Source organism: Kogia breviceps, chromosome 7 (genome assembly GCF_026419965.1).
Source record: "Kogia breviceps isolate mKogBre1 chromosome 7, mKogBre1 haplotype 1, whole genome shotgun sequence".
Lineage (NCBI taxonomy): Eukaryota > Metazoa > Chordata > Mammalia > Artiodactyla > Physeteridae > Kogia > Kogia breviceps.
The window spans coordinates 22190756-22205231 of NC_081316.1; the positions used below are offsets into that span (position 1 = coordinate 22190756).

General features: G+C 54.1%; 1 protein-coding gene across 2 annotated transcripts in view; it reads right to left on the reverse strand.

Moving 5' to 3' along the window:
• AP2A2 (adaptor related protein complex 2 subunit alpha 2) overlaps window positions 1–13434 on the reverse strand; it is a 63736-nt gene extending 50302 nt beyond the window's left edge. Inside the window, exon 1 of one of the 2 annotated variants that reach the window (XM_067037872.1) lies at window positions 13184–13434. In XM_067037872.1, coding sequence (XP_066893973.1) covers window positions 13184–13250 — 67 coding nt within the window. In that variant the 5' untranslated portion in view covers window positions 13251–13434. The remainder of the gene's footprint in view (window positions 1–13183) is intronic. The other variant, XM_067037870.1, reaches the window with a different exon arrangement.
• Between the last annotated feature and the right edge of the window lie 1042 nt (window positions 13435–14476).

Sequence of the window (14476 nt, forward strand, 5' to 3'; positions counted from 1 at the left end):
GATATGTCACTGGTCCATGTCCCTCAGAGAAAGCTCCCCGTGACCTGGCTAAGGCCTGCCCCTCCCACCTTGTTCTCCTGCCCCTGCCCCCACCGACCCACCAGGCACTACTCGTCCCGGGAACGCCCACAACTCCTTGAGTGTGCCCCGCTGCCACTAATGCCACTCTGCAGTGTGACGCATGGCGCCCCTTCATGGATCACCCCCATACCCTGTCAGCTCAGCAAGACCCGGCCCAGGCATTATCCCATGTTACCATGCCTGACCACCCTCTCCTGGCCGCCTGCAGCTCATCCTGCTGAGCTGATCACCCCTCACTTTCACCATTCATCTCCCACACTTACCACTCTGCGTTACAAGGGCTTGCACTACTCTGAGGAGAGAGATCATGTCTCATTATCTTCAGTGTTTAGCACGTGAGAAGAAAACAGCCACGACCCTTACAATGCTCTACACAGGCCCTGTGACCCCTGTCTCCCCACCTCCAATACCCCGACCTAACCTTCTACCTAACCTCCTTCTTGGCTCCCTATTGCAGACACACGGCCTCCTACTATTTCCTCCACACACTGGTTATCTCTCCCCGCCAGTGAAGGCCTTTGTACCTGCTGTTCCCTCTATCTAAGATGTACCCCCCCCCCAATGTCTACATGACCCAGTGCCTGCAAGTCTTTTGCTCAGCTGTTACCTTTAAAGCAAAACCAATCCTGGTCACCCTATTTGAAGTTGAAAACCCACAGCCCCATGTTCCCCATCACCTTCTCTCCTTAATTTTTCTCTCTTGTACTTATTGTCTTCTAACATACAATACAATTTTCTTTCTCTTTTCTATCTCCATCCACCAGAATGTAAGCTCCATAGGAGTAGGCAGTTCTGTGTGTTTTATTCACCACTGTAGTTTCTGGCATTTAATAGGTGCTCAATGGATATCTGGTGAGGAAGGCACACCCAGTGTAGAGTGTGTGCTCAATGATAGTAGCAGACATCAAGGCTAAAAACTGCCTCAAGAACTTTTAAAACTGCCCCGAGAGCTTTTAAGCAGTTGAGCTAGGAAACAACTAATATTTCTGAGCACCAGAATTGCCACCAATGCGGGTGATGTTTTCATCTCCAACAGAAAACTCTCTCTTGAGGCCCTCCCTCTCCCTCACATCCATCCTATCAGGGAGTCTTGTCCATTTTAACTCCAGAAAAATACTCTATTCTCACCATCTCCACTGCCACCAACGTCTCTTGTATGGACTGTAACAGCTTTCACCTTCCGCTCTGGCCTCCTCCAATCTATTTCCTCACAGAAGCCAGGGTGATCTTCAGATATAGGTATACCTGTCACTCACCTGATTCTCTTCAGCCGCCTCCTACAGGACACCTAAGAGGAACTCAGATTTCCTGCCAGGGAAGGGCCTCCAAGGCCCAGCAATCTGGCTCCTTTCTGCTCCTCTCCCTCTCTCTCATGATGCTCCAGCTGCACTTGGCTTTCAGGTCCTGAAGCAGAACTAGCCCTAGACTACCCCCAGCCCTTCTCCCCTCAGGACCCAGCTCACATACTGTGTCCTCAGAGAGGCCCTTTATGAATACCCTGCCTAAGGTAGTCTCCCTTTCATCCTCCACCATGATGAAGTATATTCTAAAAATATTTCTGTTTTTAAACGTTTTAGTTCAGGGTTTAAAGTAACTCTTTGGAAAAGTTAGGTATCCAAACTCTCCTGGATTGACTCATCATTACCCATAACAGAATCCACTGACTTCACCACAAAAACAAATTTCCATTTACTATATTCCACTACCGGCAAGAAATTGCCTCATTAACACAGACCATGTCTATGAAACAAAATCCTATGAGACGCCTATCTCCCCTGCTTTGATTTCTGGGTCTCAGAGCCTTATAAACTGAACCATAAGAAGTAGGTGTACAGAAGTACAGCCTGCAGGGGCTTCCCTGGTGGCGCAATGGTTGAGAATCTACCTGCCAATGCAGGGGACACGGGTTCGAGCCCTGGTCTGGGAAGATCCCACATGCTGCGGAGCAACTGGGCCCGTGAGCCACAACTACTGAGCCTGCGCGTCTGGAGCCTGTGCTCCGCAACAAGAGAGTCCGCAATAGTGAGAGGCCCGCGCACCACGATGAAGAGTGGTCCCCACTTGCCACAACTAGAGAATGCCCTCACACAGAAACGAAGACCCAACACAGCAAAAATAAATAAATAAATTTTAAAAATTAATAAAATGTTTAAAAAAAGGACAGCCTGCAGTGTTCTGTTAGTGGAGAACAAGGCCCACCCTGCTTGCCTTCCTCAAGTAAGAAGTTAAGTGCCACAGAGTCACATGTTCTCTTTAAAGTTCTGCTTAGAAACTCGTGCCAAACAAGCTGTATAGTGAGAACCACCCACCCAAATTAATTTAATAATAAAAGGTATTATTGTTCCACTTAGGAAATAGAAGGTAAAAGTGCAGAAAGTCAAATTATTCTCTCTCAAGACCTTCCCTCAAGGAGTGGTTAATCCAAAGTAGTATAAATCCAAACTAGTATAAATCCAAAGGTTATGAAGGTCTGCATGGTTGGGGTGCGTGTGTGGAGGGGGGTGTGTGGGTGTGTGTGTAACATACAAAATTAGTCAAAAACTTATTTAAAAGGAGAAAACTGTATGACAAGAGCTCAAGAGCAGTCACCACAACAGCTGTGGACACTGGAAGGAGACGGCCAAGTGGTTAACTGACTCAGCCTGACAGAGCAAACTGGGACCCAGCCGCCCGCAAGAGGGAGAACCAGTAAAAAGGAAACCTTGTCTATCACGGAACCTGACGCCAGGTGCCTCAGGAGGTGGCTATCAGGAAGACGGGCTGGAAGTCTACATAAGGAGCCGCAGGCCCCTCCACCAGACCCCAGAGCCAGGCCACCTATACCCCTAATCCCAGCAGAAGACAACAGGCCTACCCTCTGGAAAAGCAGGAACACAGGAGCTCTAGGCCTGGTGACACCACCACATGCTAGGGTGAGGCTCCACGCTCGGAAAAACACAAGTGAGTGACAGACTCCCTGAATGGTGAGACACCCGCACCCAGAACAACGGCAGCCAGACTCCCCACACTCACTTACCCCACCGAGCAGGAGAGGAGCCTGGAACTTCTTCTGAAGAATACGGCTGACACACAGCTTCCCTCCGTGAAACAGAGACCCCTCACCCATCACCACACAGTGAGGCCTCCACCAAAACCCTACCCATGCTGGCTGACACTGGTCCACATGAGTGGACAGACACTGACCACCAGGCATCCAGGATGGTCTCACAGCACAAGCCAGAGACCAAAACAAACCTACAGAAAAAGAATTCAGAGTAAGGAGCCTATGTAGAGAAGGAAACTCCAAAACAATCAATATTCTTACAGAAATAAAAGAAAATACAGGGCTTCCCTGGTGGCGCAGTGGTTGAGAATCTGCCTGCCGATGCAGCGGACACAGGTTTGTGCCCCGGTCCGGGAAGATGCCACATGCCGCGGAGCGGCTGGGCCCGTGAGCCATGGCCGCTGAGCATGCGCATCCGGAGCCTGTGCTCCGCAACGGGAGAGGCCACAACAGTGAGAGGCCCGTGTACCGCAAAAAAAAAAAAAAAAAAGTCAAATCATTATTCTCAGCTAAGAAGAATATTTTCAGACATTAATTAAATGTTACAGATTAGTTAGATAAAATATCGTGACCTACTAGAGAATGGGAAAAGGAAAGCTTAGGTAAGTTAACTCATCTTCCACAGTAAGAAGTTAATAAATAATGACTAAATACGGAAAAACACCCAGGAATGTTACGTAATTTAGAATAATCACATTTTTTAAAGTAAATATTAGAAGAGATGGATAAAAATGAAAAGAATTGACTCCGAGGTTAGGAATGGGGGAATGAGGTAAGGGTCAAGTGTTTTATAATTAACTTCTTAAACTACATTCTTGATTTTCATTTTTTTCATTTTTTTAAACATTTAATTGAGGACAAGAAAATAGCAAAAATGAATATAATTCGGAAGACCTGCCCAAGCCCTTACTGTAACCCTAGCCCTCTCCCCACCATTCCAAGATGAACGTGCCCCAAACCCGCTGGCCCTGATCTTGGCCCCTCAGAAGATGTGGTCCCGCCAGGGCCACCGCTCCAACAGCCACCCTCCCCACGCTCCACCGCAGGGAGCCCAAGGGCCCGTCCTTTCAGCTCACTACATCAGGTAAGCAAACTCTGAACCCCACTGCCCCGCCCCCAGGGCTTATGACCCACTCTCTCTCTGTCCCCCTCCCTGTCTTCACCGCCTCTTACCAGCCTCAATCCCATCACATAAACCAAGCCCCGACCCTCCTTCTCCATCTAACCACTTGCTGGCCAAACCCCTCCCTGCTGAATCCAATTCATGGTCAACTGGCAGGTGAGCCTGGAGATCTGAGCGTGCCTGGTGACACACCCCCAACTCTGCTGGGCTGGCCTCATATGTGAAGCCCAGGGAGGCCCTGCCAGCTCTTCCCAGGGGCCCCCTCACAGCTTCTCCTCCAACACCTCCTCGCTCCCCCATCACTGGTGGCTGGGGCGCCTGTTCCCTCACCAGCACCACCTCCCCCTGCACCTCTGCCCCTCCACTTTCCCCCTGGCCCTTGTCATTCCCACCAGCCAACAAACACGGTCCACCTCCCACCTCCTAGCAGGTCCTCACCTTTCTCACGTGGCTCAGAGCCTCCTAGCCAGCCTCCCGTGCTCTTCTCGGCTCAGCAGTCAGGAGTCCTCCCCAGAGCTAAGGCCCACCTCTGCTCACCCGGCACTGGCTCAGCCTGTCACACGGGGTGAAGCCAGAGTTCTCCTAACCAGCTCCGAGGTCCCCACCATGCGCCTGTGAAGTCCAGCCCCTGTGGCCTCCCCAGCTGCCCACTAGCACTCCAGGGACACCTGACCCCCAGCTTCCCTATCTGAATTGCACCCCCTTTTATTTTTCCCTTTGTTTTCCCCTTAATATAGTATGTGATGCACTGTACGTTATACTTATTTATTTTATGTCTACCTCACCAGAACGTAAGCCACATGGGAGCACTCTTATCTGTTTTTTTGCTCACTGTGTAAGATAGGAACCCAGTAATTTGGTGAGCAAATGAATTAATCTTAAAAAAGCGTTCCTGACCCCACTGTGATAGAAAGAGTGCCCCCCCAAAGACACCCACACCCCAATACTAGGATCCCGTGAGTTACCTTCCAGGGCAAAAGGAACTCTGCAGATGTCACTAAGACTGGGGAATGACCCAGGTCATGCAAGCAGCCCAGTCTAATCACAAGAGCCCTCCGAGCAGAGACTCTCCTCGCCTGGAGGGAGAGGTCAGGGAGATCCAAATCTGGAGAGGGACTCCCCCAAGGGGTCCGGGGAGGGGCCGCGAGAGGAGGAATGTGGGGTCCAAGTGGAAGCAGTGTCACCCACAGAGTCTCCAGAAGGGACCCTCGTTTCAGCCTGGGAGACAGGCAGAGCACCCTGCTGCCAGGCCGTGCGCACTTCTTTTTTTTTTTTGCCGTACGCGGGCCTCTCACTGTTGCAGCCTCTCCCATTGCGGAGCACAGGCTCCGGACGTGCAGGCTCAGCGGCCATGGCTCACGGGCCCAGCCGCTCCACGGCATGTGGGATCTTCCCGGACCGGGGCACGAACCCGCATCCCCTGCATTGGCAGGCAGACTCTCAACCACTGCGCCACCACGGAAGCCCCGTGCCCACTTCTGATCCACAGAACACGAGATGTTACAGGAGTGCTGCTGAACAGTGCTAAAAGCATGCTCCTGTAACAGGGCAGCAACAGGGGCCAACCTGCCCTCTACCCTCTGCGTCACCACCTCTTTACAGCAAAGCTCCAAGACAGCTGAGACTCTCGTTTCCCAATTCTTCTCTTGTAAACCACCCCATCGGGCTCAGCCCTGCTCAGTCCTCTCCTGTGACCCATCTGACCAGCCCTCCTCACTGGCCCAGGCTGCCCCGCTACTCAGGGCTGGCACGTCGGGAGCTCTGGCCATCCACCTGGAGAGCTGGCCCAGCACTGTGGTTCTGAGGAAAGACCTGAAGCCCAGCAGCCTGAGTCTGGGTCTTCGCTCAACCACTCCAGAGACAGGGCCTTGGGCTCCTGGACCTCGGCCCCCTCCTCCATAAAACAGGAAGAAACTTAGTACCTGCTATACAGTATAGCATGAAGGTCAAATGTGTAAACAAAGGTAAAGTGTGATGATTTCCACCCCCTCGGTCAGCTTCCCAGGTCAGCTTCCCAGTCTCCTGGTATCAAAAGCCACCTATAAACAATGCAGCCAGGGCTTCCCTGGTGGCGCAGTGGTTGAGAGTCCGCCTGCCGATGCAGGGGACACGGGTTCGTGCCCCTGCTGGACAACAGACTATGGAAAACAGCGGTCACTGAGAGTCAGGAAACAAACAAGAGGAGCCTTACAACTTCCCGGCTCACTGCCTAGGGACAGGGGACCCAAATGGAGCCCAGAAGTGTCACTGAAGTGAGGAGACAGGCACAGGAGGCTAGAATGCACATTCTTGTGAGAGCAGACAGACAAAATAAATGAGAAAAACCCATCCTGTCATTTATTCTGTCTACTCTCAAAAGAATTTAAGTTTCTGAAAGCACAGGGATTCTGTCCGTTTGGTTAAGCACTGAATCCCCGGTGCCTAGAATAATGCCCGCACACAATGGGCACCCAAAAGATTTCTCAAATGAATGAATGAGTTAAACAACTATGTCAAAAAATAGAATCCAGAAAAATAAAGAGATACATTTTGAAATACACACCTTCAAAACACCTTTCACTCTCGGGGTTGTATCAAAATTATAGCAAAACAACAAGAACATAGTATGAAAAACAATGTTTCCTTGGCTATTTATAAAGCAGATTTATATTAGATCTACAGCAAATGCTACATCAGAGAACGCACATCAGACAGACATCAGCTCCAACAAAAGAGCATCTCCTCCCTCTGTGACCAGCTTTCCCATAAGACAGTTCAGGAAGCCATAGATGCAAGGGACCTACAGCCCCACCCCATGGACAACAACCTCAGAAAAGCCAAGCCTCGGGAACTGAACGACTCAGCACCAACGGACCCTCAATCACCCTCCCACCTCCCTCTTCCTCCACGTTCTCAGTGCTGGGAAAGCTGGCTGTGCTACTCCAGGCAAGGATGACTCAAACTGCAGTAAAGTAATGAGGCGACGGAGGTTTGAACCCGGGAATGAACTGGACAGAAGCTGCAAGCTAACTGACAGAAGTCCCTGAGACTGTGAGAAATGTGCTCCAGGGAAGGAGGGCTTATGCAGACTACTTGGCCCAAGTCAGCACGCACTCCATCCCAGGAGACTCTAGCTCTCACAGGCACAGTGAGGTTCAAAAGAAGGTTCTGATCTGGTTGTACTGTACAAGACTCCCTCCCCCAAAAACAGCTACTGAACTGTATTTTTCAATAGCAATAAATGCAATCCAAAAGTATTCCAAAATACTCATTTTCTTGCTCTATTTTTCCTACTGTGCTTTAAAAAACTATTCAACATCAACATAGTGCCCTCTTTCAACGCTGTTCAAACTGCAATAGAAACACGTAACTGCGCTCTCAACCCCATCACACAAAGGAAGGCCAGCCACAGAAAAGCAAAGCACAAATCCCCACAGCACCGCCCGCGCTAAGGAGCTCAAGGTGTTCTAAGTACACTAAACGACTAACCCTCACAATGACCTTCTGTTGCCATCAGAAAGGATTTTAAAGGAAAAAAAAAACAGACCTTGCAATGCAAAATACAAGCCAAGCAACCCAATTTGGATTCTGGTCTCCACACTTTTAAGCAATCCTGCAGATGGGGGTAGGTGAAAAGAACCGCACACAGGAAACATCCCGAATACAAGAAGAGGGCTGAACGCAAAACCACTGCAAGTCTCACTGGGGTTTTTTTGTTTGTCTGTTTGTTTTGGCCGCGCTGCATGGCTTGCAGGATCTTAGTTCCCCGACCAGGGATCAAACCTGGGCCCTCGGCAGTGAAAGCACTGGACCGCCAGGGTATTCCCTCACTGGGTTTAAATGTCGAGCAAAATGAAGACTCCAGGCTGTCTAGGGCCACAATTTGCAAAAGTGAGAAAGAAAAAGGGGCAGAATCAGGATCTGACCCAAACCACTGGCCAGAAGTTTCTGCCTTAATGAACACATCCAGCAGTCAGCCTGCCACTAGCTGTTTCCTGAGGTACCAGGTGGCTAAGGGAGCTACACGGGGCCAGAACCGCGCCAGGGAAGAGGGTGTCAGCCTCCCTGCAAAGGGGTTCCTCTCTTTCTTGGGCACAGGGCAGCTGCAGGCACATCACTGTCCTCCTTAAATCCATAGCACCCCGACTCACACAAACTGCAAGGGCCAGACCACGGGCCCAACCCACAGCTGTGTGTCTCCCGCCGTCCCCGCTGGCGGCTCCCACAGAAGCCTCAGTGGCCCCACTTCCCTCGCTCTCATCTAGGTGGTTGCAAGCCCTGGCCCTCCTCCACTGCCAACAGTGCTGCGCAGAGGCTGTGCCCCGTGGTTAGTGACAGTGCCTGGGGTTAGGCTGGGCCTCGCCTCTCCCTTGATGGCACCCCACAGCGCCATCCCCATAACCTTCTAGGTCCTCTTCCCAAGTCGGTCTCCAAGGCACCGTTTTAAAACAGGGCCACTTCCTCCTTACATGGTCTTTATTCGACGCACCTTGGCTGAACCCTTACAACCCTCTCTCCAGCACAGAGGGCGAGAGCTGATCTCTTCACACACGAGGGAATGCCCACTGGAACCTATCCTGCAATTCTCCTCCTAATAAAATGACACGTTTCAACTGTGTCAACCTTCACACCAAAGTCAGGAAGATTCTGAAGAGGGAAAACGCCAAAATCAGTAAATACAGTTTTGTAATCCGACACTTCAGGAGTCACGTGGCCTAGTGGAAATTGCTCATTTCTGTTTTCCAGTGAGTATCATCCCGTTTACTGTGCTGAGCTGGCAGCGAAGTCATTTAACTTACTCCACGCTGCAGCCACCAGAGGCTGACAGAAGCCATTGACGTTCTAGCTCCCAATGAGGCGTCCGTGTCCAACGCCAGTGCTGACCAGAGGGAGGGGCAGGACGGGAGGGGTGCGTGCCTGTCACAGGAGTCCTGAGCACAGGAGGTGCTCAATACACATGGACGTGCTGGTGGGAACTCACCTCCCACCCTGTCTGTCTGTCTGTCTGCAAGCACCTCAGGAGACCAGGGCTGCGTGCTCCATTTCTCAGAACCCCAGCAGCATTTCCACAACAAGCCCAGATGCCACCCACTATCCAAAACCTGAGGCCCACCTTGTCCCAGAACTCAGAACCGCTCAGCCTTTCAGAGGAAGCACAGCATGTGACCGTGGGCCCCCAGGGCGTCCGGGAGGCCAGTTCACAGGAAAGGGACCACACAGCTTCATGGCAGCACAGCGCCAGACAAGTCTGCCACAGACTCACAAAAAGACTTTCCATCCTTGGCGGCTTAGAAGTTTTGAACTCTGAGCTCTGGGAGGCCAGCCTTGTGCCCAAGAACCTGCAAGTGACATTCAAGGAACACAGAGCCCCTCCTACTCAGAGCTCCCGCCAGAGCCCCTCTCTGGTCACAGTAATGCAAAACGCCTTTTCCCATAGCACTCCTGAATCTTACCCTCGGGTCTAACTCTATTCGATTTTTTTAAAGCCCAGAAATGCCTTTTAATCCCACAAACACAGCCTTTCCAATAATTCCGCAACTACAAAATCCTGACACGTGTCGATGCCAAAAAAAACAGAGCGAAAATCATTTTAAGAGGAAAGAAAAGTAATGCTGAGTATGTGGCATGAGAACACTTATCACCAGGACACTTCAACGACTCGTAAGAGAAGCAGCGTGGCCCCCCACCACCCCTTCAGGAGAGCCAGAAGGGAAACACAGGGACGAATACACAGGTATTTCCCAGAAGCAGCAACCACCAGCCTTGGCAGAAACATTCAACCAGACCAAAGCCTTCCTTCCTCCCCCAGCCTGGTGGTCCGTCCCTCCCTCCCAGGAGCCTCATCACATACTTCCTAAATCGGTTTCTAAGGAATGTAAATTATGCAGAAGAGTGCAAAAGAAAATATGCAAGAAGAGCAATTTTTTCAAAAAGTCAGCATTTTTTAAATGTACAGACAAGAGTAAAATGAAGATTTTTTTTTTTTTTTTTTTTTTTTTTTTTGGCTGCGTTGGGTGTTCATTGCTGTACATGGGCTTTCTCTAGTTGTGGTGAGTGGAGGCTACCCTTCCGTTGTAGTGAGCGGGCTTCTCACTGTGGTGGCTGCTCTTGCTGCAGAGCACAGGCTCTAGGCGCATGGGCTTCAGTAGTTGCAGCACACGGGCTCAGCAGTTGTGGCTCGTGGGCTTAGTTGCTCCGAGGCACGTGGGATCTTCCCGGACCAGGGCTTGAACCTGTGTCCCCTGCATTGGCAGGCGGATTCTTAACCACTGTGCCACGGGTTTAGTTGCTCCGAGGCACGTGGGATCTTCCCGGACCAGGGCTCAAACCCGTGTCCCCTGCATTGGCAGGCAGATTCTTAACCACTGTGCCACCAGGAAAGTCCCCGAGTTAATTTTTGGGGCACTGAATTGGTCCGCTACCTGAGCCACAAAGCTCCATGGAACACGAGGACACAGGCAACTCTACAATCCTGGAGCACAATCGCTGCCACCAGCGCAAAGAGGCGCAGCACTCCAAGCCCATCCACTGCAGCGGATCCCAAAGCGAGGCACAACCCGAGACAGAGCTCGCTCCTAAGGGGGACATTTAAGGGACTACATTGTGCAGAAAGGGAAAAGGGAGCTGCGATTTTAGGGCTGAAATGCTTCAGTGATACTTCAGCTCCAAATCCACCCATCCGTGTCAGTGGAGGAGACCGAGCTCCGTGGCCGTGGCCCCGGCTGCCCTCTCCTCACAGAGCCCGGCCACCTGGCTCACCCTCGCAACAGGAAAGCAGAGCCGGCCGGGCAGGCGGCGGCAGGGACCCCTCTCCCTGCTACTACGGGCTCAGCTCAGGGTGGCTTGTTCAGGGCCCCTGTCCGATCCCGTCTCCCAGTCAGACCTGCTCCTCCCCGCGCTGTGTGCACGCCGCCCGGCCTTGGCCCACGATGCCCTTCAGCCAGCGCAGGCCCCAGATGGGCGCTGTCTCCTCATCTGCTGGGTGTCCTCTCACGCCAGACACTGCCAGCTGCGGGGAGTGATGTGGGGCCAGACAGATGTGGCCCCCTCCCCGTGGGGCTTCCACTGCGGAGGGGGGGGGCACGGGGCCACGAACTGCTGACGCTGCTCTGAGGGGAGAGGAGAGCGCCGCGGCGGATGCGGGGTAACAGGACGGCAAGGAAAGCTGGCTCTGAGGAGGGGCCGTATTAAACAGAGCCCCGCTGCCCCCCGCCCCCGCCCTCCGAAGAATTAGGCGCATCTTCTTCTTACAGAAGCTCCGTCAAGGAAGACACTGTCTTATTCACGGGTCTACACCGGGGGCTCGGGCTGGGTGTGGGGGTCAGGGGTTGTGGCTGCAGGGTAACAGCTGGAAACATTTTTGGTTGTCACAACTGAAGCATTTAGGCAGTAGAGACCAGGGATGCTGCAAAGCACAGGACAGCACCGCACAACGAGTGATCAGCCCCAAATGCCACCGTGCGGGGTGGAGAAAGTCTGTCTACACTCAGTCAACAGCCAAGTTTCCGCTATGTGGCAGACCCAGCACAGAACACATCTAGTTCGTAGATGATCACTTGTCCGAGAAAATGGGTTTCAATCCCAATGACCTACCTGCCCAATGCAATTTTCTTCCAAAATGGAAGGCCAGATGTGATGGCTAATTTAAGGTGGCTAAGCTTTGGCCCAAGGGGTCTCCTGAAGCAGTAGCACACCCACACTTAGCTTTCCAAGACGCATTACGATTATGAATATTACTGTCTATGAAATCACATTACACAGCAAAGAAAGAGAGAAAAGATACTGCCCAACCAGTAAAAGCACAGACCTCAGGGTGTGTTTCCACACCGATTTCTTACAGAAAAAGGGAAGGGACATAAAATCTAACCTTCCACAGTCTGGGTCCTCCATCCCAGTCTAAGGAGGTGACGGGATCAAGGGAGGGTTCAGGACAACAGCATTTACCAGTAGATGAAGTCACAAGCATTCTTTAAAATATACCTAAACCTCAGGTGCTGAAATCCACAAACGTCTGGTGGATTACAAACAAGAAATAAAACCAGATCGGAAACTGGCTTTGTGTCTCTTTTTTTAATTAGATAAAGGGGACAGCTACCTGAAAAGCAACAGGAGTTTCTGCTTACCAAAGTCAAATGTATCGGTGGACCAACAGTGCACCCACCGGCCTCCCGGCCGTTGCACTTTTTGGGGTGGATTTTTCCACTCCGAGGGGACACATGTCGCGAAGAACTCTGTCCCTGATGGAAGACAGCGGGCAGAGCAGCAGTTCCCCTAAGCTATCCCAACCCCCCACCGCCCGGTGTCCAGATTCCCTCGGAAACGAGTCATTTTAACAGCGCCTAATAAGCTGTCAGAACCCGGGTCAAAGAGCTGCTTCCCCGGCAAGACGCGGGTTTCGCTAGTCCCACTCCCAGGGAAAAGCCACGCTGTTTTGGAAAACGCTGGGTTAAATGCTCCATTGCTAGAAAGACGGGCTGACTGCTCGAGATGACATCATGCCAGGGAGGGGCGCCTTCGCCAGAAGCCCCTCAGCAGTGCCACAGACCCGGCGCGGCTGCGGAACGCCGCCCTCACTCCCGCACCCCTGACCCCGCACCCCGACCCCGACCCCACGCCAGGTCCTCACCTCGCTCCCCACCCACCCCCCGCCCGCCAGGTCCGCGCCCCGGACCCCAGCCCCCAACCCCCGGACCCCCGCCCGCCAGGTCCGCGCCCCCGACCCCAGCAACCAACCCCCGCACCCCCGCCCGCCAGGTCCACGCCCCGGACCCCAGCCCCCAACCCCCGGACCCCCGCCCGCCAGGTCCGCGCCCCGGACCCCAGCCCTCAACCCCCGGACCCCCGCCCGCCAGGTCTGCGCCCGGGACCCCAGCCCCCGAAGGCCCCCGCCGGCCAGCCCTTCACCCCGGCCTGCGCCCCCACCCCACGCAGGCCGGGTCCGGCTCCCGGCCACTCACAGTTGCGGATGTCCGAGATGAAGACCGCCAGTCCCCGCATCCCGTCCCCCTTCGACACGGCCGGCATCTTCGGGCCCGGGGAGCGGCCTGGGCTTGCGGGCCCGGAGCAGGAGCGGGCCGCGGGCCGCCGGAGCGGGAGCGAGAGCGGGGAGGAGCCGCCTCAGCCGAGCCGCCCCAGGCTGCAGCGCCGCTTTCGGGGCCGCCGCCGCGCGCGCGCACGCACGCACGCTCGCAGCCGCACGCACGCGCACGCTCGCTCGCGCGGCCACAGATGGCGGCCGGGGCGCGGGGGCGAGCACGTCGGTGGCGGACCCGTAAAGGCAGGCGAGGGGCGACCCGAAGACCGACGCCGCGGGCGCGGCTGCGCTGGGAGTTGCGGGTTCTCTTGCCCGGGGCCACCGCCGCACCGACCCCGCCCTCCAGGCTCCACCGAGCCGCATCCCCAGTACCCTGACTCCCACCAGAGACTTCAGCGCCCGACCCCTGCCCGGGATGCACCGCCGCCCTGACCCCACCGCCCCGACCCTCCCCTGCAGACCTCTCACCGCCCTGCCCAGCCGAGGTCCTGGGGCAGCTCGCTGCCGGCCTTGGGGGACCATTCTCCATCAGAGCTCTGGGGGCCTGCCGCACATCACCTGGGCTGTCCAAAGCCAGCCCCTTTCTTTACAGAGGGCGAGCCGAGAAAACTCTCCACCCTCATCCCTAGACAGCACCAGGTGACCAGGGCCCAGTCTTGAATCCGATTCCTCAATGACCAACCACACCCTTTGCCACTGTTGGCACCACGAACCTCTGCAGCCTGGGGAGGTTGAGGTGAGGATGGCCACTGCAGCCCACCTGCAGCGCACTGCAGGGCCCTAGGCAGGCACAGAATCCAGGGAGTTTGTTTGGAGAGCAAGGGGCCCTGCTGAGCTCTCCTTCATGAAGTAGAATGGCTTTGAAGAGGATCCTTCCTCATCTGAGATCACCCAGGCCCTGTACCTGGAACCAGCCCAGACCCACCCTGGCTCACTTCCTCAGTTCCCACTGAGAGGCCAGGCCCGGGTGGACCCTGGCCAGGAGGACAAACCACCCAGGCTCTGGTCCTTTGGGACCCCTGCGGGGAGCCAGAAGCCATGGAGACCCGAATCCTTATAAGGCAGCAATTTCACCACCTGCCAAGACCTTCCAAAGGGCTGGCCAGCAGAGGGCTTCCTGAGGGAGAGACCCCTAGGGCCTCTGCATCCCCAGGCCGGGAGATTATCCTACCACAGCCAGGCCAGGGGACTCAGAGGAGGAGACTGTGACCCACCC